The sequence below is a fragment of the Lissotriton helveticus genome, chromosome 2_1 (genome assembly GCF_964261635.1).
Source record: "Lissotriton helveticus chromosome 2_1, aLisHel1.1, whole genome shotgun sequence".
Taxonomy (NCBI): Eukaryota; Metazoa; Chordata; class Amphibia; order Caudata; family Salamandridae; genus Lissotriton; species Lissotriton helveticus.
Window position 1 is genome coordinate 2,006,139,692 of NC_136059.1, and position 25,724 is coordinate 2,006,165,415.

The window sequence follows — 25,724 nt, forward strand, 5'->3', positions numbered from 1 at the left end:
GTCTGTCCCTCGTTCCGGCGCGTCCGAGCACCTAGGATCGCTGCCGACGGCACCGGAGGATCCCTGGCGCCACTAGGAATGTCCTCCCCACAAGGGTGTGAGTAGTGGGTACGGGGGCCAGGATAATTCAGCCGGATTAAATGCGGGCCGGCGGGAGCTCTAACAAGCTGCGACCGCTATTGCCGCTCGCGTAGCCACGCCCCCCCTGCACCATCTTTTTGATAAAAAATTGTCCTGTGTTCCTACAGCATCTAAGATCCCAACTGTTCTATCTAAAAGGGCTGCTTCGTAATAACAATACATATTGGGTAACGCCAATCCACCCTGATTTATATCCAATTGGATTATTGGGAATTTAACTCTAGGAGCCTTTTTATTCCATATAAATCGCCAAAAAAGGATGTCTAGTTCCTTAAAATATGCCCTGTTAATTTTGATCGGATATTAGAAAAGAGAAAGATCAACAAAGGTAAAATAGACATCTTGATCAATGCTACACGTCCTATCAATGTAAGAGAGAGAAATGTCCTTCTATCCAATAATTCCTTGATATTACTCAACATTGGTTCATACTTCAGTCTTCATACTGGTTTGTTACTCTTACCCATAGATAGCGTATTGGTTGGTTATGAGGCCTGTTGCTGAAGATTTATAGGGAATATGCTGTGCTGGTCAATAAATTAAGCATTTCTGCCTTGCTATGGTTGATTTGATCTCCCAGGCGTTACATAGTAGCAAGATCAACAGAAATCCTAACCATTGATATGTTTGAACTTGGTAGGAGGAACCGAGCTTTTATAGAGAAGTCAGGCACTCTCGTGCGGACTGCATGAAACTTTCTGGTGTTTTCTCGTTGAAACAAATTGTGAGTAGGGAACATTCCCGCTTCATTCATTTACACTTGGGATTTCATGACCACACACCGACGTGGTGAAAGTTTGACCTCTAAACACAGGGAACCCCCGCATGTGCAAACACCCCCATTGATTCGATGTAATGTAATCGGAAACCCACAAACCAAAAGTTTTCTGATATATGTTTCTGGTATATGGTATTTGCAGAGCCAACGGAACGGACCAAACAAAATACAGCTTTGACGAACCTCTAATGGGAATTTTTGTTTACTGTGATAACAGTTAGAAATTAGCACTATTGTTTGTTACCCCTGAAGAAGGGTCGAAACAGACCCGAACTGCATTGGGTGTTTTTGTGTTTATGATGTTTTACCAACAGTTTAATTTCTCATTGTTTGTTGTTTAAGACACATCTTGATAGTGCAACTGAGCATATATATATTTTGTTTTCACTTGTCTAAAGTGTTGAAGAAAAAACTGAAGCAGTTAAATATAAATTCAAAGAAACACAGTTGGATGTTGATTTTAATCATTTTTGATTACAAATTGATGAGCATATGTTATACGCGTTTTTAGTTTTTGAAGCCTTAGGGACCAGGGTTGAGCATCTCATAGACCAGGTGACACCTGGCCTCGACAGAGATTTTCATTAAGGTGCTTGGGAACTCCCCATATGAGGCTGCTCACTAATAGATTGATGACGTAATTTGGTGTGCTAGTCTACACTTACAGAGTGATTTGATCTCCCCCAATTGCTTGAAAACAATCAAATTCTACCAATAATTCTTCAAGGTGTTGTCTTTCTGGCATCAGATAAAGTACTATATCATCTGCGAATAGCTTTAATTTAGACATTCCCGGAATCGGTGGCAGCACGCCCCTATTGGCCCTAAAACTAATAGCTAAAGGTTCAATAAAAAAAGTCAATACTATTGGTGAAAGGGGGCACCCCTGCCAAGTCCCTCTATTTATTTTAACAACTCCTGCTAAATTTGAATTAATAAGGACCTTTGCCTGTGCACCATAATATACTCTGTAGAGCATGTTAGTAAACTGTGAAAGAAAGTCAAACTTCATAAGGGCATAAAAAAGAGCATCCCAATTGACTAAGTTGAATGTCTTTTTGGCGTTTACCATCATTATGACTGCAGATCTGGTTACAGCTTGTACTAAAAAAGTTGTATTCAATGACATCATTCTATGGACAATAATACCTGTCTGGTCCATATGTATTAGGCTCTGAGCTATAGGTGGCACACGCCTTGCCTATATTTTCAACAACATTTTATAGTCTGCATTTAATGAGCTGATCAGTCTGTACGCATTAACATCTCTCATGTGCTTGCCTTTCTTAACAAAACTGACTATAGGCGACTCCTTAAAATCAAATGGAATCCCTTCCCCTTTTTTATTGCATTAAAGAGCTCGACCAGGGTGTCAACTCCTTCATAAAGGTTTTATAAAATTCTATTGGAAAGCCATCGTTTCCGGACGCATTGCCACTTGATATTGTAGAGAGGGCAAGCTGAATTTCTGCTGCTGCTAAATACACTTCTAACTCTTCAATTTGTGCAGTGGTTAAGTGTGGGAGATTTAGAGAATGAAAGTAAAAGGATATAGACTCATTTGAAACTGTATATTATACATCGTTATAATGCTGCAGGAGGATTTTGGCTATTCTATCCTGCTCCGTGACCAGCACACCTGTCTGTGATTCCACCAAGTCCCTGATTGTGGCTATTTCCAGTTTAATTCTAGTTGAATGAGCAAGAAACTTCCCCATCAACTGGCTTTCCTCATAAACCCAGTGCTGATGCAACAGTGAACTCTGGATTTCTTCTCAAATAAAAAACTCTCCTAACACGTATTTCGCTTTCTCTAATTGCCTGCTGACATTATATGATCCCAGCCGCCCACTACTCAACTGTAATAATTTGTCTACTGTGGACTGTAATTGAGCTATATCTGCCTGCCGTTTTTTAAATTATGCAGCTGAAGAGGCTATCATTTATCCACGAATTGTGGCCTTAAAGGCTCCCCAGACCAAAAAGAGAGATGCAGTACCCTTACCAGTCAGAAAGAAAGTTGTCTATAGATTTGCTTATATCTCATACCCATTCCCGATTAGAAAGAAGAGAGCGGTCCATCTGCCACCTGGGCCTCTCTCTTATACACGCCTCAACTTCGAGACCAACAATAACCAATGAATGGTCAGAAAAGGCATTAGCCCCTATTTCAGAACTCAGACACTTAGGCGACTGAGAAATTTAAAAAAAATCTATTCGAGCAGCGAAGTTGATTCACTGCGAATAACAGGCATATTAAAAAGATTCGATGTTGCTGCTGCGCCAAGGATCGACCATATGTAACTCCCTTTTCAGCAAATCTATTACTTTTTTGTATGGGGCTTTCATTGTTTATTTGTTTTGTTTGAGGTATTTTTGGCCAAGTCCTGTATGAAATTAAAATCGCCACCGTTGAGCAGCAGGCAATTCCACACGGACTGCTGCTAGGCTGCCGACACGCCACGCTACCTCGATGAGTGACATCGTCGGCTCCCCCGCTTCCACTTCCGGGTCAAGAGTGCTGAGGACGCGGACTGAAGAGCGAAGAAGCAGAGTAAAGAGCCAAACAGCATTGCAATTTTCTCCTTTACTTTTTCGTTTCTCTCCCTCCCTAATTAAAATAAAGCTCTGCCACGGACTCCAGCTGGACCGTTTTTTTCTTCTCACATGCCAAGTGCCCTTGCAGGGTAAACATAAGCCTCCTTGCTCTGGAATCTATGCAGCACCCACTCGTAGGGGCGGAGCGAGGATTGATTTGGTCTCCTTGTTTTCCCTCTTTCCCACCGTTGCAAGGCTGTCTACTATCCTTGGCCCTCACAGCTTTGCATCATCTGGGCAAAAGGACAAGGTTCTCCGCAATGACGCCAGAGTAGGTAAGAGGGGACCACCAGGTGTTAAACTAGTTGTTGAGTATCAGTGGAAATTGAGGAAGAAAAGGCTGACTAGGTGTGGGTCGCTGGTTGGTTCTCTTCTCCTCTGCAGGTTTTTTTTTTAAGCCAAATTGCAAAGGAAAGAAAATGGGGGAAAAAAGCTGTGGGGAAGCATTCAAAGATAGCGAATCTTATGATAAACATGGATATGACACAAAAATCCATAACCCGCACAGCACAACTGAAAAACGCAGTTGCATCAAGGGCATCGCAGAGCCATAATAACATTTGTCAGGGCTCGGCAAAAGGCTCTCTAAGCTCCGAGGAAGAAATACCTGATAACAGTGTGGACACTATGGCAGGAGGGGCTCCGATAGATAAATAAACAGCACTTATATTGGGGGAGCATAGGGGCAATGTCACAAACTGGCTAAATAGCCCAACACCAAGCAATGATGGGGGAAGACAGACTACCAGTAACTCTGGGAGTGGGGGATTTCCAGCCCAGTATATGTTGGCCCTCAAGGGTGTAATAAGAATAAAATTATTAGAGGAGAAAATCAGTAATTTTAGGTCCAGTTCCCTTGTAATTCATTTTTCCCCGAACTTTCACAAAGAGATCTCGTCTGGTTTCAGCCGCCGAAATCTTGATGTGAAAGAGATACATTGTGTTTTCACAGATCTCATAATGCCCATGGAGACAGAAACTGCTGTCACAGGCTCCATCAGAATTGAAAGTTAACTTGTAATGAGACCTTAAAATTGTATACTTTGCTTTTATACCAGTGGTATTTCAGTACTTAACCTTTCGTGTTGTTTTTTTTTTACAGGAGTCCCATTATAAATTGAAAAGGAGTGTGGGAATCTTTTCAAGAGTGCTAGGCCAAAAAGTAGTAACTGGGCTTATATTGCAAAAATGAGAGCTTTTTACCTCTGTTGTCCTGTAGTTTTCCCATGATACTGAACCCAAAACTGAACTCCAAGTTCAACCCTTTAGAACTTGACCCTCAGTCAGCACCTTCACTTGAGGCAGGTTCAAGGCAGCATTTCTTATGTAGAATTTCCGGGTTCCTAAGACCCATAATGGCAGCCCCCTCCCGTTTGGTGCCCTGAGGACGGTGATCACGTGCAACTGGACCCTCTTGCTGCAGCTGCACCTGAATAAGAGAGGCTGGGCTGGAGGGCAGGCAGGAGAGATTGCGCCCAAGAACCTGAGCAGAAGAAACCTTGGAGGGCCACGCGGAGTGTGTTGCAGCAGCAGAGAGGTGCCTGGTGACTTCCATGCCGTCCTGGAGGGAGCGAATGTCCATGTTGAACTGGGAGCAGCGATGAGCAAGGCCCGGTGTCTGACTCTTCGGGGGTGTTTGGGGCTGGAGTGGGGTGCCTCCACCTGCATTTCGTGGACTGTTGAAGGCTTTAAGATGCAGCACTCCTGGGGGATCTAGCGTGTTGGCTACACCCTGAGCTGCCCTTTGCCCTGCTGGACTAATGCGCACTGAGATCTCCTCACTGCCCTGCCTCCCCTGTGGCCCTGCGTGGGCGAGATACCCCCAGATTTTGACAGGTGGCCTGAAGGGGGGTTCTCCATCGCTGGAAACATGGGCAGCACCTCCAGATGTAGGGGCAATCAAGGGTGGTGGTCAGCCACCTCCTGGCCCTCATAGTGATACACACGAAGTCCCTGGCAGGGACTCTTCTACCACATTAGACTCCATCCTGGCGGCCATTAAAGACACCGGGGAGGCACTGGAACATAAAATGGACACTGTGGTGACAGATCTGGGCATACAAAGGTCGTTTTACCCTGACTTTGAGGAGGGTTACCTCATACAGTTGTCAATGGGCACCATATCACCTATGCATTGTGTGGGGGCTTAGGGTTATGATGATTCTGAGCTCCTCACTCTGCAGAAAAGAGTAGGTCACATTTATATGACTTTTGGTCCAGACGAAATGCCAACAGCTCACTCGATATAAGGCATGAAACATATTGGCCTTGATTGTAGACCTTAGCACATTAGAAGTTCTACATGTGTCCAACACTCCTTTGCAGAGATAGGGACCATTATTTCCTAATCAGTCTCTTACTTTTGTTTCAATCTCAACATTGACCAGTGAGATCACATTCAAGTACATTGACACAAATGGTATATATAGTTGATTTTAGCCACCCAGTTTTGCCAATCTTCTCACCTCCTAGCCACACCACTCGCTGGTGGTTCCTGTGACACAGGGTGGACAGGACCCACGTCTGAGCATACCTATCCCACTTACAGTGACACACTAAAGTATACAAAAACGTGATGGATGGAATGCTTGAATTAATCTCAGCCACTGGTGATAACTCAGGCCGCATCCCAGTCCATCGTTATTTTGCACGCCATGCCACCTTAGTTTGGACCCAGCTACAGGTGGATCAGCCTTCTTCCTGCTCCAATAGGAACAGTCCAGACTGAACGGGCAAGCCAGGACCCCCTGAACCGGAACACAAGCAACCCAGGACCCAGAGGCAGCAGAGGGGCTGGGAGCGGCTATTTTGTCTGAGGAGATTGTGGCTGCGATTAAAGCCATGGCAAGGGGTAATATGCCGGGTTTGGAGGGGCTGACATTTGAATTTTATGCCGTTTACATTGCTCAACTGGTCTTTCACCTGGTGGAAGTCTACTGATTGGCGCATGAGGCCTGAGTGTTACCCCCTACTATGGAGGAGGCATTAATAGTCCCACTGCTTAAACCGTGCCGTCCCTTGCAGGAACTGGTGTCATATCAGCCCATCAATGCTCAACATTAACTACAAGGTCCTAAGCTGGGTGTTGGCTACGAGATTGCTACCTCATATGCCGCAGCTTACACATGCTGATGAGACAGGCTACATGTAGGAGAGGAGCACAGCGTTGAATAAGAGGGGGGTGGTGGCTACTAGCTGCCTCTTCAATTGACGCACATACTACTAGTTTGATTGATCTTTCCCTGATACTGGCAAAGCAACAAATCATGCCTAATTGGAAAAGTATGCAAGCCCGCAGGTCGCCAAGTGGAAAACAGATGTGTTGAAACGGGTGGACTGTATGGGTGCGAGCATGCTCATGGAGGAAAAGAGGGGGCAATGCTCTTTGGAGGTTGCCCGAACCTCTGATATTTTATTGGAGGAGTTGTGGTCTGAGGGGCCGGCCTGGCAACTGCTACCCCCCATCGCCTGCCCGGGAGGCCGAAGGACCTTATCGGTTTAACCTGCTTTGTCCCCTTCCCGCCTCCTTTGTCTTCCACTTCGTTGATTGTGGTTCCTATCTTCTTGAGTCTCCTGTGGGGCTCATGTAGCTCCCCTGGTTGGATCGGCCTGTTGCGGCTGCCCCTCCCCCACCTCCTTCTCCATTCCTTTGCCCAATCCTGCTATCTCTTTTGGAAGGACAAACGTGCTGTTGCTGAAAACTGTGTGCGTAGGTTGGATGCTTTTTTTGGACCAAAGTGTGGGGCGGGTGTTGGGGTATTTGTTTTGCTTGGATTGATAAGTCACCTGATTGATGTGTGTGCTGCCCTTACTGTCCAGTGTCAGACTGGCACCGACTCCTCTCCAAGGATTGGAATGTTCTATCCGCATGTGTATTGTTATAATGTGGCTTTCAAGAACATTATCAATGAAATAAGGTTTTTTAAAAGAATGAACATTCAGCACATTATAATTCTGTCAACACAAAACTACTCCCCTCATATGACCCATGGAGTAACCGATGGGTTTTTCACATCTTGGTATATATATTGATAGTACTATCCTGTTGAAGTACCCAGAATGAGAAGAACGTTCAACAACAGAAAAATGTAGCCCTTACCCTCTGCTGTTCAGCTGTACTTCTGTTTTCTGCATCATGTCCACTGGCGTTGGAAGAGTCAAGTTCTACCTTCTGTCTACTTTTATGGGGCGTTCGTGTTTCACAGTCGCTGCTTTCAAGAGGGGGGGTTTCAATCAATTGCTGCTTTGATTGCTCATACACAGTAGCCATCATTAGTTCCAAAACAGAAGGGGAACGTCTGTCATCATCTTTTGCTTGTGAAGTGCCCTGCTGCTCCAATTGAGAAGGTTCTAGATTCACAGAATAAAACAATGAACACATTTTTAATACATATTTTTAGAGCATTTGGTACAGTGAAAAAAAAGCCACAGTGAACTTTTTTGAGGAACAAAATGGTCCACAGAAAAGTAACACGAAGGGCCAAGCTATTAAAATTAATGTGTGTAGGTTCTTTTTACAGAACATGGTTTTAATATTTTGTTTCACTTATTTTTTAGGGAAAGTCCCGATGATGAAAGTGTGTGTGGTACCAATCAATCATCCTAAAGTATCTTTGTTCACCTAGAAAACATAGCTGATAAAGATACCATCGACCTTCTTGACTCTCTGACACCCTTCTGACTCACCCAGCTAGTGAAGGCCCCAACTCATTCTGGCAGCCACTCTTTAACAGGATTTTCTCAGACAACCCATATCTTCAAGTTACTAATAGTCTACTACTACTCTGGTCCGACCACAGTGCAGTGATGTTTCAAAAACACTTGGATGGTAACCTGTCGAGAGTTTCCTCCCAGTCAGTTAATTAAAATGTTCCGCCCCTGGCATAAAATCACCTCAGAACCTCTCACCACACATCTTGCCCATTTCAGGCCTGATCTTACTCTGGACTTAGATGCAGCCGCAAAATCCTACCATCAGTGGCTTGATTCCAGCATCAATGTATTGACCCACCATTAAACTTGCAATAACAACCGGCTATCAGCCTCTGAGCCTTGATTCAATGAGAACCTTAGAATTCACAAACAAACTTGTAGCAGGCTAGAAAGAAAATAGAGCTCGAAGTATGATCCGGATGAAGTCGTCTATAAGAAGACCATTAAGACATACAAGGAGATGCTGCACAAAGCAAAATCCAGCTACCTTGTAAATAAAATCGAATCAGCCCTAAACACTCCTAATGAGCTCTTTGCCACAGTGGTTAATCTGAGTAAGCTTCAACACACCCAAAAACTACATTGACCCACAAGGTCTTTCTGCGATAAGCAAGCAAATTCTTTTCCAAAAAAGTTGAAGCAATCTACTACACCTTTCTCAGCAACACACCCTTTGGCATTTTATCAAATGGTAGGGATGTTGTCCTGGACACAGCAAAGGACAATATGACCCTTACTGATACCACCAAGACAATCAACAATTATTCCGCCTCCATCCCTGATACACAAGAGACAGGCTCTCTAGACGGCAACACCTTACTTTTATCTTTTACTCCTTTCTCTGTAGCGATGGCTCAAGTTTTATTCATCCCCAAAACTCCTTTAGTTGGCACCTGATATTGTTCCCAGACACCTGATGCTCATTTTCAAAAGGATATTTTCCTCAGGCCCTTATCCAAAACAATGGGAGATGGCCTCTATTCTGCCTCTCTTTAAAATCCTATCTGGACAACAGTAATCCTAACAACTATAGCCCCATTTCATGTCTACCCTTCCTCGCAAAGATAGTGGAAAAAGCCGTCAACACTGAGCTGACAGAGCTCATTCAGAGGAACGTGCTCTTAGATTTCACCCAATTTGGCTTCAAGAGCCATCACAGCACACAACTAGCACTGGTAACTGACTCAGAAAAGATTAGACAAACCCTGGATGCCAGAGAAAACGATGCCCCAATTTTGTTAGATCTTTCTGCAGCGTTTGATACAGTCTGGCTCTCAAGCTCCTTCACTCTTTTCTTTCTGATAGAGAACAGTTCATAGAACTGTACGATCATAAATCTTCCTCTTCCGCCCTCCCCTGTGGGGTTCCTAGAAGGGCTCCACCCAGACTCCTACCCTTTTTAACTTGTATGTTACCGCCCTGGATAAACTGATCAAATCCTTTGGCTTTCTAGTGATGTCATATGCGGACGACACCCAGATCGTAGTGTCGGCTGCAGGGAACCCAGACACGCCTGCCTCCAGCTTTCATGACTGCATGAAGGAAATCAGAAGATGGATGGCAAGAAACTGTTTGAAACTAAAATCAGACAAAACCGAGGTGTATATATATACGGGACTAACACGTCTTTCTGGTTCCTTAAATGGTGGCCACAAGAACTAGGAATGCTTCCCACATAGGTCACCAAAGTAAAAGATTTCTGAGTTTACTTTGATAACAAACTGTCATTTGCAGGGCAGGTGAACTCCATCTCCTCCTCCTGCTTTTGTATGTTCAAAAAACCTTTCATTTTATTCCCTTGGACCTACGAAAATTGGTCATTACGGCTCTCATCTTTGCTATACTAGACTCCTGCAGTGCACTATTTGTTAGCCTACAAATAAAATATTTACATAAACTGCAGATTATACAAAATGTGTCTGCCCGGTTTCTTCTGGGAATTTCTAAATATCAATTGGTTTTCCATGTCATCCTGGCACTCCACTGGCTTTATTAAAAAAAACGGATCGAGTTAAAATCCTTATGTATTGCTTTTCAGGCACTGCACAGTGAGACTCCTGATTTTATGAAGCAGTACTTTCAATGGTACATGCCAAAAAGGTCCTTACGATCTGCCTCCTCAGCTAACCTTGTAATTCCAAAGGTCAGAAGTGCCACATGGGGGGCTGAAGCTTCATAGCGAGTACCGCTAGCACTAAAGAAGGAAGCTATTCTATTAGCTTTCCGTAAAGCGCTAAAAACCTGGCTGTTTAACAAATATGCTTAATAGCTTGGTGTTTCCTTTGTGCTACCTGTTAAGATCCTTCCTCTTTCTCATTTCCGAATCTTAGCACATAAACACCTTCGGGTAGTAGAGCGCTGTGCAAATCTCATTTTCATTTAATTTAATCTCCTGCAGTGAAGATCAGTACCTCTGCTCCCTATTTGCGATTTGTGCTGTCTGCAACTTGTGCACTACCTCAAAGAATTTGCAAGCTAAATAGATGCATTTTTGGCATACGCTGTCTTAAAAACAAATGCACAGGTCTGTGTTGCAGGAATTCACCAACTCAAGGAAGCCCAAGCAGGGCCAAACTGGCCATTCCAGCGCTGGATATTTCCCTGGTGGGCTGCTGGTTAGAGACTTATTTCAAGGCTGGATGGGCTAGGTTGATCTATCTCTTAAAGAACACATTCCTGGGGTTTTGGTAGCTCTGGGAGTGAGGAAAATCCAGCCAATTACGAGTTGGATCCTGGGGGACCACAAAAAAGGAGGAATTACCACAGGAATCTGTAATTCTGGATCTGATTCCTGGGTAATTGCTCATTTTGGACTTTCACCCCAAGATTTTGGCTGCCATTAGGTGTTGAAATCTCGGAGTAAAAGTTAAGAGGTTTGTGGTGTTTCCACAAATCTCACAATTCTGAAGTGGCGGGTAACTCGCTCAATTGGAATTAAGAGGCTACTTGTAATGAGGCCGTTAGTGGACAATATCATATCCAAATTAGCACAGATTCTATTGCAACTTCCATACCTTTTGTAAATGGATATGTTCCTTCTGGAGAGACCGTCAATACTGAGCCTCCAAGGTGGTCCTCAGCAAATGAACGTCTAGGTTTTGATGTAGGTGATGGAGGGCTGCTTTGATTCTTCACCTTATTATTAAGTAGAAACAAAATAGGACACAACATATTACCATCTTTAATTGTTGTTTTTCAGTCTGTTGACAGAAAAAGGAAAATCTTCAAAAGCCAGCAAACTGCATTCCAATGGATTTATCATGGAAAAAATTAACAAGGTATTGTCAAATAAAAACAATCAATTGAAAATAACTTCATATTTATGAAATGATACACCACATTTTGCGCAAGTAAAAGTAAGTGCAGAAAGAATTGCGATTCTCCTATTTACATGACCAGAGAATCTGGATTTCATTAAAGACACGGAGGCTAACATTATGCATTAATCCTTTTAATGCAGCTCTCACACAGCCGCTTATGTCACAAAGGTAAGAGCAAGAATTAGGTGACATCATAGTATCCATAAAGGCCAGGTGCCAAGGGAGATCAGCCTCTTTTAAATGCCTCGAGTGACAGGAGAAGTTGAAACGGAGGAACAAAGCTTGAACTTGAATGAGGAACTGGAGACCATCTTGAGTTCCAAGTAGATTCATCAGTTAGAATTGTCTGAAATGGAAAGACGAGGTAAATCAAGGAGAAGGAAGGAAAGTGACTTCATGAGAAGCATGAACAAAAACATCACAATAAGAGAGCATGAAGAGGTTGCAAAACGGATTAAATAATTGTAAACCAGATTAAATAACAATTCACAATTACCCTCAGGGAGGGACGGGAGGGATAATGTTAGCCTCCGTGTCTTTAATGAAATCCAGATTCTCTGGTCATGTAAATAGGAGAATCGCAATTTCATTACAAGACAGGAGGCTACATTATGCATGTTGGTAGCCTTGAATAACTGCATCAGAAACATGTTCAATTGGTTTACAATAGTGATGTGCAAAGGTATAGGCGTTAGACCAATCGGCTGATTTAAGGATAGCATCCAACTTACCACCAGACCAGAAAGACTTGCTGGCCATAGCGCTCCTAAGAGAGTGAGCCTGGAACTTAGACAGGTCAATACCAGCAAGGTTCATAGCAATTTTAACCCACCTAGCGATAGAGCAGGATAAGATGGGTTTAAAGGGACTAACGTAAGAAACTAAAAGTTGATTTGCACCAGGAGGACGAAGGTTAGACATTCTGGAATCGTATTCCTTCATGCAATCAACAACACATAGTTTTGGGTGAGAATCAAAACGAGGGTAAAAGATAGAATCAGACATGGTTTTAATTCTTCTAAATATTTCGAATTTAACACCAAACATGTCGTAACATCTATTAGAGATGTCGAGAGCCTTGACATCAGAAACTCTGCGACAAGAAACTAGACATAAGAGAGAGGCGAGCTTAATAGAGAGACATTTCCTGTTAAGGAGAGAATTATTAGGCCATGAACAAAAAAGATCAAGTAATAGTTTAACATCCCAAACTGATTGATATCTAGGACGAGGGGGTCTCTTAAGACGAATGCTTTTAAGAACTCTGCAGATAATAACGTTTTTACCTACCGTTTTATCATTGACAAGAGCATGGCCGGCTGAAATTGCAGATCTAAAACAATTAATTGATCTATAGGAGAGACCATTATCGTAGATTTCAACAAGGAAATTAACAATAGAGACTATAGGAGCCTCCACGGGATCCAGGTTCCTTTCCAAGCACCAACTAGACCATTTCTTCCAGATGTTATTGTATCTGTAATGGGTTCCGGGTGCCCATGACTCTCCGAGGAGAGTGAGAGCAGACGACGAAAGTCCAGACAGTTGGTGAGATTGCCTGACACTTTCCAGGCAAGAAGGTTCAAACTCCCCGAAACAACCAGGTGATGATCCTCTCCGTCTGCGTTTAGGAGGAGGCCCTGAGTCGCGGGAATCAAGAAGGGAACGTCGCAAGAAAGTTCCAGAGCAGCGGGGAACCAGGCTTGAGACGGCCAAAAAGGGGTTATCAGAACAAGGGAGCATTGTTCCTGTCTCACCTTCTGAAGAACCCTCTGAATCATCGCAAAGGGGGGAAAGGCGTAAGGGCGAAGGGGAGCCCAAGGCTGGAGGAAAGCGTTCACAGCTAGAGCACCCGGGTCTGGCATCCAGCTGAAGTACTGGGGAAGTTGGAAGGTCAACCTGCTTGCGAAGAGGTCCACGTCGAAGGGACCCCAGAGAGTGTCCAGGGAATTGAAGATCGTCGCATCGAGTTTCCAGTCGCTGAAATCTTGAAGGAACCTCGAGTTCCAATCCGCTGAAATATTGGATTTCCCCGGAAGGTATTCTGCTCTCAAAGAAATTTTGTGTTCTAGACAGAACATCCATAATTTCTTGGCCAGATCCGATAGGTCTGAGGACCTCGTGCCACCGAGACGGTTGATGTAAGAGACCGCAGAAACATTGTCCATTTTCAGAAGGACAGATCTGCCCTGAAGTGAGTGTCTGAAACTCATCAAGGCATAAAGCCCAGCGGTTAGCTCTAAAAAATTTATGTGGTGGGAGGACTCCGAAGGGGTCCAAACTCCGCCGGTGTCCTGGTCGAGGAGGCGAGCGCCCCAGCCATGGAGACTGGCGTCTGATTCCAAGACGAAGTCTGGGGGTGAACCAAAGATAGCCCTTCCGTTCCATGCATCCAAATTGTCCAGCCACCAAGCGAGTTCCAGTCTCGCTGGTTGATCCAGAGAGATCTTGTCCCCATACCAGAGACCGGACCGGAGGGCTTGGGCTTTCACCCTCTGGAGAGCATGGTAGTTTAGAGGGCCCGGGAAGATAGCTTGGATCGAAGAGGAAAGAAGACCCAAGAGCCTGGCTAGCTCTCGTAGAGAGAGAGATTGATGTTTCAGGACAAACCTGATTACTTTTCGGATTTTCGCGATCTTCTTCTTCGGGAGTGAAAGAAGACAGCTTGAGGTGTTCACGGTGAAGCCTAAAAACTCCAGGGATTTTGAGGGAGTCAGGATGGACTTCTCTCTGTTTATAATGAAGCCGAGATCCTCTATCAATTCCATGGAGACCCTGAGGTCTTCTAGAATTTGTTCCTGGGTTTGAGACATGATGAGGATGTCGTCTAAGTAAATAATTAGGCGAACCCCTCTTGCTCTGAGAATTGAAACAATGGCTCTCATGACCTTGGTGAAACACCATGGGGCGGAAGAGAGACCGAAGGGGAGAGCTCGAAATTGGTAGAGGTGTCCGTCCCAAATAAATTGGAGGAAGGATTGGTGTTCCTTGGCCATAGGGATAGTAAAGTAGGCGTCCTTCAGGTCTAGCTTGACTAGCCAATCTCCTTGGAGAAGAAGGTCCCTAAGGAGATGGATGCCCTCCATCTTGAAGTGGCGATAGACCAGGTATCTGTTTACTTCCCGTAGATTTATGACAGGCCTCCAGCCTTTGTCCTTTTTCTCTACCAAGAAGAGGGTACTTACAAAATTCTTTTGTGACCAAGGAACCTCGATAATAGCTCCCTTTTTCAGCATAGAGGAGACCTCCTCCTTGGCGATAGCTAGGTGTTCCGGGGGGAGGTCCAAGGGTCTTGGAGTCGTGGATTGGTAAGGAATGTCCACGAAATCTATCATGAACCCGCGGACAGTTTGTAGGACCCACGGGTCCTGAGTATAACTTTACCAGACATGGTAAAACAATTTGAGCCTTCCCCCGACCTTTGGAGGGGAAGGAGGAAGGAGGGCACTTACGTGAGGTGTTGGTATTAGGTGCTCCACGGGAGGGGAAGCCTCTGCCTCGGGAACCACGAGCTCCTCGTTGGGGGTAGAACTGCTTGTTCGAGGGGTAGTATCCCCTTCCTGCACCACCTCTTCCTCTGCCGGAGTTATAGGGCCGGAAGTTGGCACGGCCGAAAGAACAGCCCCTTCTTCCGGCCTGATCAAAAACATTAGATGGAAAGACTTTTTTCAGGTTACTTTGAGCCCTATCAAGCGCCGTAAAGGTCGCAACGTATCTGCCAATTGACTTAATCATATCTTGCCCGAAGAGTAGGCCTTGAGGTTCGGAAGAAGGTTCTTTGTCGGCCAAGTCCCCGAGTTTGGGGTTAATTCTGTTTAAGACAGTTTTTCTCCTTTCCATGTTGAGGCTCGAATTGGCGTTCCCTAGGAGAACGATGGCTCTCTGGCTCCAACCCCTGATGAGCGCAGTGTCGAGGGGAGTATCTGAAATATAGGACTCCTCAGCAAGATCAAGGATTTTGGTGAGAGGGCCTAGGATGTCTAGTAGACGGTCCTGGCAGGATTTAAATGCTCTTTCGAGCCCCTTTCTAGGGTCCTTTCCCAGTTTAAAGAGAAATTTAATAAGGTCTGGGTCAAGGTTGGGGGTCTGGCAGACCTTATCCCCAATCCATGGTCTCGGGCATTCAGCGCGCATAATGTTCCTTGTATCAGTTTCCAAGGAGTTTCTCAACCATTTGGTTATGAACTTGCCGACATGTTCCTGGGGGGACCACTTAGAGCTATTGGGGCGTGAGATATTGACAGGAGAAAACATTTCTCCCCCAAGGGGGTCAAGGATGGTATCCTTGGAGGAGGAAGGAGGGTCTAAATCTGGAAACGAGTTGGGGTCTGAGTCGTTGGAGAGGTAGTCATTAGGATCGAAAATGAACTCGTCGTAGGGTTCCTCGAAGGTCTCCTACAGGTCAGAGTAGGTATCGGAAAGAGCACTAGCACCGTGACCAGTCGTGCCGCTTAGGACACCTTCCAGAGTTGTACCGCCAGGGGTACCCAACCTAGTTGTGCCGCGAGGGGCACCAATGCCTCTTGGAGCGCTAAGGCTTCCCGAATCCAGAGAGGTGCTATGACCTCCAAAGTTCCCCACACGACTATCTATAGTGTGCTTGGTTTTTCTAGGTGCTTTGAGCCTTGTAGGGTCATTAGGGTGTTGCCCAAGGTCGCTGAGGGTCCTCTTACGAGACATTACCTCGCTAAAGGTATCGAGCATGCATGCTCTCATTTCCTTTTTCAGAAAGTTTTTGAAAGCGTCACTATTGTGAGAGGGAGAGGAAGCCGTAGCATCCTCGCTCTCCATATCTGACATTTTGTTTAGTGATAATGGAAACAGAAGGCTTAACCTGCCTCTTATCTTCCCTCTTTTTTTTTTTTTTTTTTTTTATCTGTATGAATGCCACGTTTTTTTTAAATTTTTTTTGTTGTAAAGTTGTGCCTGCGCTTGCCAGAGAATGCCTTCGTTTGCCCTATGGACGTATTTGGGCAGGGTTGTGGTAAGATTTGGTCGAAGCAGTAGTCTGTCGGTAGCTCAGGAAAGCCTCACAGCAACTGACGTGCTCGAGGCAGTGCTGGGAGAAGAGGAATGACCCTTAGGAGGCAGGGGGCGTTGCGCCGCCGCTGCCGAGGGTCATTCTTCTAATGCGGGACACGCGAGGCGGCGCAAGATACCGGGATGGTCGGGAACACAGCGCGAGGGAAACGGGCAGCGATGGTGCATTTTAAGAAGGTGATCCATTTTAGAATTTAAGGCATACTTAAAGGGCGATTTTGTTTTCAGGAGTAAACGGGAGCCGTGAGCAGTCGGCGTGTAAGGCGGGTGTAATCGAGTGTACTGGGGGGTACAGGGAAGACACACGGTGCGGGGAAGACAACCGAAAATTGGAAGTCTTGGGAAGGGGTTACAGCAAAGGTAACACAAACGCCGGTAATTGGGAACACACAAGTCCCTATGGGGGTCAGCACGAGCACCAGCGGTGTATAGCATATATATAAGCAGTATCATACATATGTATGGGCAAGGTTCAATAAGCAGTAAAAAGATCTATCAATATCAAAAACTATCAATATCAATATCAAGTGTTAACATTAGTAAAGACAAGGAGTAGTAAAGGCAACTTATCTGTTTCAGAGCCGCATTTAAAAGAGGCTGATCTCCCTTGGCACCTGGCCTTTATGGATACTATGATGTCACCTAATTCTTGTTCTTACCTTTGTGACATAAGCGGCTGTGTGAGAGCTGCATTAAAAGGATTAATGCATAATGTAGCCTCCTGTCTTGTAATGAAATCAAATTTCGATGAGGTTAAACATTTGAAGGGGTCAATGAGGACAAACCATGAGTCATGCTCAAAAGGACGAGTACTCCATCCCCGGATTCCACAATTTTGGTGGAATGAAAATGTGAGTTGCGCATAACCACTATAAGAAATTGGGTTACTGGGTGAGGAGGGTGGAAGCCCCACTCAAGCAAAAACCACAATTCTTGTCAGGGTGAACCACAAAAGTCATTACATCAACCTGTGCTTAACCCTCTGGTAGCGTGGCACAAAGCAGTCAGGCGTAACATTGAGGCAAAGTGTAAATTATTTATGCAACATACAAACAGCAATAAAGTGAAAACACAACACAAGAAAAATCCCAAAACCAATTTAGAAAATAGAGCGATTTTTCGTAAATAAAATTATGCCAGAGCGGCAAAAATCCAATCAGTAGAACCGGAGATTTGCAATTTCAAGGTTTTAAATAACTATAAGCCATGAAAGCACAAAAGCACCAATAATGGTCATCTGTTGCCATCCCGGGAGAAAGTCACAAGTTCAGTCTGACTGCGACGGAGCACGGGTCAGATACAAGGATCATGTTAGTCCAACTGAAACAGTTAACTTCTCAAAATCTGGAGTGAAGAATTTGGTTTGGTTTGGGGGAGAGTGCGAGAAGCAGGGAAGGCGTCACAGATGGTCGTCGCTGCAGCATGAAGAGCAGGCTTTGAGGTGCAGATGGTCATTGCTGTAGTACGAAGAGGCTATCGGAAGCCGCATTGTCAGTCATCACGGACTATTGTTGCTATAGCGTGGAGTGCAGATCTTGTGTTGTCGGTCGGTAGCTGTTGATACCAGAGCTTCATGTTGGCAGTCGTTAAAGGTGACAGAGTTTTAGCACGAATGGTTGCAAAGAGTCCAAAACCTCCTGAGGTCACCTTTTCTTGTACAGAAGTTCACTCTGATGCAAACCAAGGGTCCAGGACTTGGGGGGGGGGGGCACCTCTAGCAGATGACAGCAGGCATCAGGCTTGTCCAGTAGGAGGTCTAGGCAGGTCCAGATGCAGCCGATCAGCTGGGAAGTTGCAGGGATTTCTCTGTAGCTTGTTGTGCCCCTCTAGCTCAAAAAAGGTCAGCCAACTGACCTTTGGAGTCACCCAGGCTAGCCTGCGATGAAGGGAGCAGGACCAGTGTTCTTTCTTAGTGAGCATGGCAATCCTCTGGTAGCAGCAGGACAGTCTTCTGGTGAACAAGGCAGTCCTTCTTCTATAGTGTCCACAGGACAAGTAGTGTAATGAAGACTGGCTCTGGAGGTCCCATATGTATATCTGCTGCCAGCCTTTGGAGTGGGGGGATTTCCGATAGTAGCCCCACACCTGGTTCTGGAAGGTTCTTCCCTTTCCCTGTCAAGGTTCCAAAAATTCTGGGTTGAAAAAAGACTAACAGCATGTTGCATCATGTGTTCAGGAGGCAAAGCCCTTTTAAATGTAAGTGGGGCAGGGAATAACTATGCCCCCAACCATCTTGGCAGGACGACTCATGCTCCCAAAGCTAGTCCCCTTTTGTTTAACTGTCTGGGAGGAATAGACAAAGCCCAACAGCAGAGCCAGTCACAGTCATACAGGACACAGGCAGAAAGTTAGGACAGGGAAGTTCCAACTTTCTAAAAGTATACAACCTACGTTGCAAGGCTGAGCCACTAAAAATTCAAAACACCAGAACAACGCCAATACTAACTATCCTTTTACACACACTTAGCTGCTTTCATGACCACTATATTCATTAGCAGTGGTCACCATTTATTTTTTCAATCATTAATCATAACACTTTTTGAAATTCATCATAAACAGAAGCACAATATGAATATATAAAAAAATAACAATACATTAAACCCACCCAAAATATATATTCAACCAAGACATAGGACACAAACGCCGCGGCGTACCAGAGAGGGGCACGACTGGTGCAGGAGTTTCTCTACGGAACTGTTGTGTTCTTTGGGACTCCTCCCCCCAGGTGCCAGGTCAAGTGACTGGTTTCAATAAACTCGTTATGTCAACGTGTTGGCGGAATTCCCTCCACATAGCCTAATACTGTTGGGCAAGAGTGACCTATACCCCTTTGCTCACCTAATTAAGGTAAGAGGGTTATCATAGAAGACTGGGACAGTAAGACGTCCTGAAGAAGACCAAGGTGACCAATTATTTAAGGGCTAATAGCGGTCGAAACATGTTGACGAGAGCAGTAAAGGAGGAGTGCTAATGAGTCCTAATACCCTACCCTAGCACTACCATCCATTTCACTTTTTAATCCTGACCTTGCAACCTACTAATAAAGCTTACTTTGGTATCCAGGAGCCAGTTTTAACCATTACCTCCTGCAGATTGTTTGTCTATCACTGTACTCAGTCTTGATCTGTTTGTTCTTTTCTGTGAACACTGTTGTCACTTTCAGCCTTGTGTTGCACGTTGTCCGTGTACTTTTAGGTTTCCCCCCACCCTATGCTCCGCCCGGAGTGTGGCTACACCAGGACGTAGTAGCAGACCCGATGATGAAGCATGCCACACACATTGTGTGTGAGTGAGGGCAGTTTTTCATCACTCATGAGTGTGCCAGGGCTTGCACACTTTTGATGAGTTTGTGTATATTTTTTTGTTTTCTCCACCCCTCTTATGTGTATAATATAGGAATAGACAAAGCCCAACAGCAGAGCCAGTCACAGTCATCCAGGACACAGGCAGAAGGTTAGGACAGGGAAGTTCCAACTTTCTAAAAGTATACCACCTACGTTGCAAGGCTGAGCCACTAAAAATTCAAAACACCAGAACAACGCCAATACTAACTATCCTTTTACACACACTTAGCTGCTTTCATGACCACTATATTCATTAGCAGTGGTCACCATTTATTTTTTCAATCATTAATCATAACACTTTTTGAAATTCATCATAAACAGAAGCACAATATGAATATATCAAAAAATAACAATACATTAAACCCACCCAAAATACATATTCAACCAAGACATAGGACACAAACGCCAGTTTACAAACACTGAAAACAAAAAAATCTATCAGTTCTGAATTTTGACTACCCAAGCAAGAGATGTCTGTTTCTTTCACACAAAACTACAATTAATTTATACACTCCTTATTCAATGGGCAATGCAACCTAACAATGCTGCGCTACTGAAACAAGGGGTGTTATGACTTCATTATTCAATCCTTGATTTCAAGTGCCACTTTGTAATGGTCGTTGTTTGCACCGTTGTCAACGCTTTATTTTTGGGCTCTCCTCAGAACTATAAAAAATAAGCACAAACAGTATGTCACTACATCTCAACTTATTTGAGGGTTCTAGAAACATTAATATCTAAACTTTTAGCTGCCAATCAAATTACTTCATATTATCTTGGCATTCATATACAAGCACTGGAAAGAAGAACTGTCCTCACTCCGTGATAAATGTACCTAAAACGCATAAAACATGGGCTTCATTACCATTCAGTTCTGGTCTACTAATCCAATCTCGCCCCACCTAATGATACTTCCATAATTATTCACGCAAATCAACAAAAGCCACTCCTTCCAACACAGTCCCTGCTGAACTGCTATGTCCAACTCGCTTAGGACCCTCTTTTAATCTAAAACAAAAAAACAACAAATAAGGCAGAGTGTGAACTCAACTCTAGCCGCACAACTGAGCACTCATCATAGTACCAGGCCCTTGATCAGAAAACAGACAATCAGTACATTTTTTCACTTGACCCGACCTGTATGTCTCTGTTCTTGTGTTATTTCACATTGCAGTCACGCAACAAAACAAAAGCCCTCAAATACAACGGAGCATTTTGTGGAAATTACACAATAGTTGTTATTGGCAGACTTCAATCAAGTCTGTAACAAATGTGGCCCACTCAAGCAGCATAATCTAAAAAGCTTACTTTTGAGTGTTGCTTTCGGTTCTTAAATGGAGACGGGCTTCACTTCTCTAGCATCTCGTCCGCAGTGTGACTCGTATTGGTTTCAAACTTGCGGCACTGCTGCAACTTTCTTATTAGTACCTTTAATTCTAATTGGCAGAACAGTTAAAGATATTTCCTTCCCCAAGATTATCCCAGAAAGGCATTCTGAGGTATGTAGTTTGTAATATCACCTCTATACACAGAGAGGAAATATAATGTAAATACTGTTCTAGTAGTAACACAACCATTGTGGAATTAGTACACTGAACTTAATGGAGACAGTTTCTGAATCTCCATCATCTCATTAAGTGCATTGGTAATAGTACTGAAATACAAATGAGATATGCTTCTTTTTGGGTCAGTTTCATATCAGCATCTTCTCCATGGGGGTCAGGTTTTATAACTGATAACACAGCCCATTACAAATTTGCCTACGAGTGTTGTTTTTCCATCCAATGGTTGACCACTCGGGCTACTGACACTGTCTGTCGTATTTGTGATTTGTGCTGAGCTATCCTTTGAAGGATATCCTCGTTGGTTTTACAAATATAAAGTTATTCAAATGGGCAGCATACTGTGTAAACCACGTTTTTAGTTTTGCAATTTGAAAATTTTTTATGTTTACATTTGACGTTTTTATGCTGAAACAATGAACCTTCAATTGTTTGACTGCAGCACACGCATATGCCACACTTGAAATGTCCCTCCAATGGAGAGAGATTCTATAATGTCCACAAATAGTTTTTCATTGATGGTTTAATATAGGCCCGAATCAATTAACTGCCTATAGTCCGTTCTTTCTTTAGGGCAAGTAATGGCTTCACAAAAGATGTATCAATTTTTTCAATCAAATGCCAATTCTCTCTGCTGGTTCTTTAGAAATTTTTTTTTTTAGGACAAAATGTCAACTCAGAAACCATAATTTCTTCGGGTATCCTCTTTATTTCAGTTTATCCATCACTCTCACATCGCTTAAAAATCATCCAAAGGGAAAGTTATCAGAGAGGCTCTGTGGATGATGGCTGGTATAATGTAATGAATTGTTTCTGTCTGTGGGTTTGGAAAACAACGTGTTTTGCAATCGTCCATTTGTTTCCAACTACTACAACTTTTAAAAATGTAATGGTGGAACTGTTGCTAGTAAGACTGTACTTTATGTCAGCGGACCTATGATTTAGCCACCTGTAAAAGTCATTTAAAGCATCATTTTGTCTACTCCACACGCAAAAGATATCATCAACAAACCTGACCCATTTTATGATCTGATGGTCAAGAGGGTTGTTTTGATAAACAAATTGTTCCTCAAATTGGGTCATAAACAATACAACAAATCTGAAGCAAAGGGACAACCCATGGCTGTCCTTTCACTTGAACAAAGTATTATTCCCCAAACTTGAAGTTGTCTTTTTTTTTTATGCGAATCGTGCCAATTTAAAAATAAAACTAGTTGGAACACAATGTAGCCTTGTGTTAGACCTGGTACCATTGCTGTGAGTCTCCCTTCGATTTTTCGCTGGTGTCTCCTCTGTGTTTGATATGGTTTTGCTGGTTTAGAAGCTTTGGGCACTGTGCCACTGCTATTCAGTGCCAAAGTGCTAGTGCTCCCTATTGTAAAACATGTTAATGGATTAGTGACTCCATGATTGGCTTATTTGATTTACTTGTCAGACCCTAGTACAGTGCACCATGTGTGCCCAGGGCCTGTAGATCAAATGCTGTTAGTGGGCTTGCAGCACTGATTGTGCCACCCGCAGAAGCAGCTTGGAAAGTGTGTCTCAGGCCTGCCATTGTAGAGCCAGTGTGCAGTCTAGTACTGCCATGTCGACTTGGTAAGGGCACCCACTTACCAGTCCCTAAACCATCCCTTTTCTACATGTTAGCCACCCATTACGGTAGGCCCAAGGGCAGGGTGCATTGTAAGTAAAAGGTAGGACATGCCCTGGTGTGTGTGGCATGTCCTGATAGTGAATTACAGCCAATTTCGTTTTTCACTATTGCAAGGACAGAATGAGCAGTTTCATTATAACATCTTATAATCCTAACAGACCCAGGGAACATGATAAAAAAAAAGAATTTAGTATGCCTGAACTCAGAATGTTAAAATACATATTCTAGTGAAGGTGATTTTTACATTCTGTGTTTGAAAATACCACTTTTAGAAAGTAGCTATTTTCTTACCTAACCATCCAGCCTGCCTTTGCTAGGCTGTGTTTTGCATGTCTGGTTTGTGAGTGACAGGAGGGCTTGGACTCCAGCAGTCTGATGAGTGAGGGCTAGGCTGAATAGGACCTTGGCTGCATTGAGAGCGCCTTGAGACCCTCTGGGTGATTAGTGCGCTATATAAATCTCTGAACTAGAACTTGAACTAGAGTGGGGGGCGGAGATTTCCTTTCACTCCCCTGAGCCCTCAAGAATAGAGAGAAGGGGGAGGAGATTTCCTTTCAGCTACCTGGGCCAGGTCTGCTTTCAACAATGCTGTCTCCACCTCCTGCCAGGAAGCTGCACAGAACTGGTTTTGGCTGGGCACAGGCACCCTCTGCCTTCAGATGACAAAGGATTTACTGGTATGAATACTGGGGCCCAGACCACAAGACTTTAGATCACTTCTGGGAATCAGAACAAACCTTTGCCAAGGAGAGGAACCATAAGAAGCTGAAGGAGTTGACTGCCCCTGTGCCAGTGTGCTATTTTCTGGGGTTGGCCTGCAGTGGTTGCTTATTTGCCAAGGAAAGGAGAAGGAACCTTTATTGAACGTCCATCATCTTGAAGAATAATCTCCAAGGGCTTGAATTGTGCTTGCCTCCTGCTGAAGTCTCAGGGATACAAGACTTCACCACCAGCTCCCCCCTGAATTTCCTTGCCGGGAATTCGGTCTGCAGAAGCCTGTGCATTGTTGGGAGCTGGAAGCGTGACTCAACGAGAAGAAGCATGTTGCATCCGCAGCTGTTGCCGTCGCCTCATCGGAGAAGCGTGTCACCACCGCAAGGGTCGCATCACCGGAAAAGCGTGTCTCCGTTGCATCTGTTTGTTGTCGCATCACCAGAAAAGCGTTTCGCCACCGCAAGGGTCGCCGTTGCATCACTGGAGAAGGGTGTTGCAGGGCGTGTCGCGGCTCAAAAATTCCAGAGTCGCCACACGGCCGTTGGGCGTGCACGCCTCGCCTCCACGTTGTCAAATCACATCAAAGACAACATCTTGTCGCATTGCACTGGATCGTCGCATCGATATCGACGCATCACTGCCTCTCCGGTAAGGAATAGACACATCGCCTACTTTGGGCAAGCACTGAGGAACAGACGCATCACCTCACCCGAAGCAAGGAACAGACGCATCGTTCTCCGTGCAAACCTTTTGTTTAACTTGTGTGACGCATCCCAGAGTACTTTGTGAGAAACGCGTCACATTTACCATCATCTTTGAACTAAGCCATATCTACCATCTAAAAGTAATTTTTCTTAATACTGTATTGAGGATTTTTGTTATTTTGGGTCTTGTGTTAAGTCTATATAAAGAATACTTATTTTTATAAAACCTGTGTGGTGTCCATCGGTAGTGTTTTCACTGTATTAATGTATGTGTTCACAAAGTCTTTACACACTGCCTCTGAGATAAGCCTTCCTGCTCGTGCCAAGCTACCACAGGGTTGATCAGGGGTTATTTTAAGAGTGTAGCCCCCTTACCCTGACAGAAGCATGGGTCCCTATGTCTACAAAGGTGCAAACCATTGCCAACTAGAGACTCCCTGTTCTAACATTGGTGATTAGCGGTGAGGATTCTTGACTTGCATTTGTGATTCATATACAGTGATTGGTGTACACTACTAGTGAGTGCAGACCAAACGCAACAACATACATTTTGTAGAATTTCTTTTCTCTCTTGGAACTGTTATTTTTGTTAGAGACTGCCAATTCTTATTGCCAAGCAGCATCCAAATCATATATGGATCTAGAGTTTGAGGAAGAGAGGTTGGATGCCTACACTGTGAAACAGCTGAAATTCTTCTGTAGAAAATTTACTCCAGGCCTCACCAAGAAGGATAAGTTCCAAAAAGGGCTGAGGGCCCCAGGTGGAAACTAGAAATGCCCCAAAGCATGTGGAAAGGGCTGAGAATACAGATGGGCAGCTAGATGGGCCATTGGGTCCAGACGGGGGAAGAGTACCTTCCCCGACAGGCAGCAGTGTTTCTTCCAATGGCCTGCCCCAGGAGAGCTGGAGGACAGGGAGAGAAATAGAGTGCATAAAATGAAGCTGACAAAGCTCAACAGGACCTAGAGAATAAGAAGCTGGAGTTTGAAAATAACAATTTAGCATTGGAAAGAGAGAGAATGAGATTAGAACATGAGAGAATGTTGAGGGAGTTGGAAATCAAAGCTTAGAAATAAATCTCTCTGGTGGCAGCGCACCATCTGTGCCTGCAGAAGGAAGAGTATATTTCCCTAAAAATGCCATCAAGGATTTTCA

At 44.3% G+C, this 25,724-nt stretch overlaps 1 protein-coding gene across 4 annotated transcripts in view; it reads right to left on the reverse strand.

Annotated features, from left to right (window-relative positions):
- MAP9 (microtubule associated protein 9) overlaps window positions 1-25,724 on the reverse strand; it is a 185,079-nt gene that overhangs the window by 83,739 nt on the left and 75,616 nt on the right. For all 4 annotated transcript variants that reach the window (XM_078676972.1, XM_078676968.1, XM_078676970.1 and 1 more), the window contains 2 exons: window positions 11,245-11,365; window positions 7,617-7,867 (listed from right to left, as the gene is read on the reverse strand). In XM_078676972.1, coding sequence (XP_078533098.1) covers window positions 7,617-7,867; window positions 11,245-11,365 — 372 coding nt within the window. The remainder of the gene's footprint in view (window positions 1-7,616; window positions 7,868-11,244; window positions 11,366-25,724) is intronic.